The sequence below is a fragment of the Chaetura pelagica genome, unplaced genomic scaffold (genome assembly GCF_000747805.2).
Source record: "Chaetura pelagica isolate M959 unplaced genomic scaffold, ChaPel_1.0 scaffold112, whole genome shotgun sequence".
In the NCBI taxonomy this organism is placed as follows: Eukaryota; Metazoa; Chordata; class Aves; order Apodiformes; family Apodidae; genus Chaetura; species Chaetura pelagica.
Genome location: NW_009952798.1, coordinates 1,010,734 through 1,012,537, shown reverse-complemented (window position 1 = coordinate 1,012,537; position 1,804 = coordinate 1,010,734). Strand labels below are relative to the sequence as shown.

At 34.9% G+C, this 1,804-nt stretch overlaps 1 protein-coding gene across 1 annotated transcript in view; it reads left to right on the top strand.

Moving 5' to 3' along the window:
• The first annotated feature begins 1,571 nt into the window (after positions 1-1,571).
• JMJD1C (jumonji domain containing 1C) overlaps positions 1,572-1,804 on the top strand; it is a 121,488-nt gene continuing 121,255 nt past the window's right edge. Inside the window, 1 exon segment of the mRNA XM_009994879.1 lies at positions 1,572-1,607. Within this exon segment, the coding sequence (XP_009993181.1) occupies positions 1,572-1,607 (36 nt within the window).

Below are 1,804 nucleotides of genomic sequence, written 5' to 3'. Positions count from 1 at the left end.
GTTTCTGCTGGCAGCCTGCTGGACAAACTTAATCTTCATTATTGACCCACTGCACTGTAAAAATTGACTAAAAGCCATTTCCATTTAACTATTAATAATTAGTATTTTTAATGGTACTATCTTCAGTTGGTTGTTTTTTTGGTCACATCTTAAATATGATATATATACAGTTTAAAAACAGCATGATCTTTTTCAAATTGAGATTTAGCAATAATCATTCATTATTGAATGATAGGGGTTTTTTTTAGTGTGACATTAGAAATGTGCATATATGCACATATGAGTTGCTGTTAACTAGTAATCTAAACTGCTGAATGTCCCCCTTACCTAAATATAACAAACGTCTGAATCAGACACAAAGTTTCCTTTCTTTTTAAACTGAATGTGAAGGCTTTCTATAGTATGTGTGCTTCTTAACAATTGATTTTATAAATTCATTTTTAGGAATTTATCTGAAGTAAGAAAAGTTTCCTATGTTGTGTGATGGCAAAGAGAATCTTAATTTTTTATTTTTTGGAAGCTGAAGGACCAGGACATTTTTGTGTAATGTGCATATTTAACTAGTTGTAGCTGATTTAATAGTTCATGCTTTCTTAAAATTGAAAGTCACTTCTGATTCTCATTTTGGATGAGCTAGTATATTTTTGGCATATAAAGCATTTTTAAAATAGGTCTACTTCGGTTTCACTGTAAGTCCAGGAATGTCTGGTTTGCATGTCGCTTCTCTTTGCTGCTAAAATCTGAATTTGGAAAAAGATTTGCAAAGTAGGTATGTTAAGTATTTTAAATACCTAAGTGATTTGAAAATATTTTACAATAAAATTTGGCATTTCTGTGGGTTCTATTTTTTTGTCTTTGAGAAACTACTTTAAAACTCTAAATCACATACAAGGACTGGGCTTTTTTTGTGCAAGTCAGTGTAGCTCATAGTTCCTCTCTTCAGCTTTCTCTTTAAAATGTGTATTTTAAATTGGGGGCTGAAAGACGTGTGTGTTTTTGTGTTTCTTTATTTTTCAAAGATGGTATTGGGGAATACAAGTAGGATGCCTTTTTATTCTGTTGCCTTCCCTGCAATCTTATTTTGTACTCTCTGACGTGCTGGTTGCTTAGCAATCCAAGCTACAGACTGCAGCAAGCTATTGCAATAGTTCTGGTGTTTTTCTTCATTTTGCAACCATTTTTCTTTGCCTTTTTTTTTTTTTTCTGCAAAAGCTTCTTAATTTTCAGTGTTCAAGCATGCATTTCAGGGAATGCAGAATTAGGGTTTCTAGATTAACTATAAATGGTATCGTTCTCTGTTTATTCCCTCAAAAGTATCCTGAGGCTCCCTTTGTTTGAGTTAAGTAATTGCTTCTATTTGAAAGTCTCTGTTTTTCAAGGATTTTTATGGTTTTAAGCTTGATATAAAGAAGCTGCCTTGAAAATTTATGGTTATTGAAGCATGGATTTGCTACATCAGGTCCTCTTCCCTCTTGCACATGGCATACGTGTGACATGTCTTTCAGCAAGCGTGTATCTCTGGTTTATTCAGAAGCCTGTTGAGAGAGCGGGGTTGTCTTCCATATTCGTCCATGCATGAAGTGTATCGAGCAATGTTGGCAGTCAAGGTATGGCCTCAGCTTGAGTGTGGCTGTCACTGTATGTCTTGAGCAAGAATATTCCCCTCTGTAATTTTATAGATTTTGAGCAGATGATCGTGAGGCTGCAGATTTTGGGGTTTTTTCCTTGGTAATGAGAGGAGTGGTTTTGGAGGGCTCGTCTCTCTGAATTTCTGACGAATTGCAGCTCCATGCTGTTATGCAGG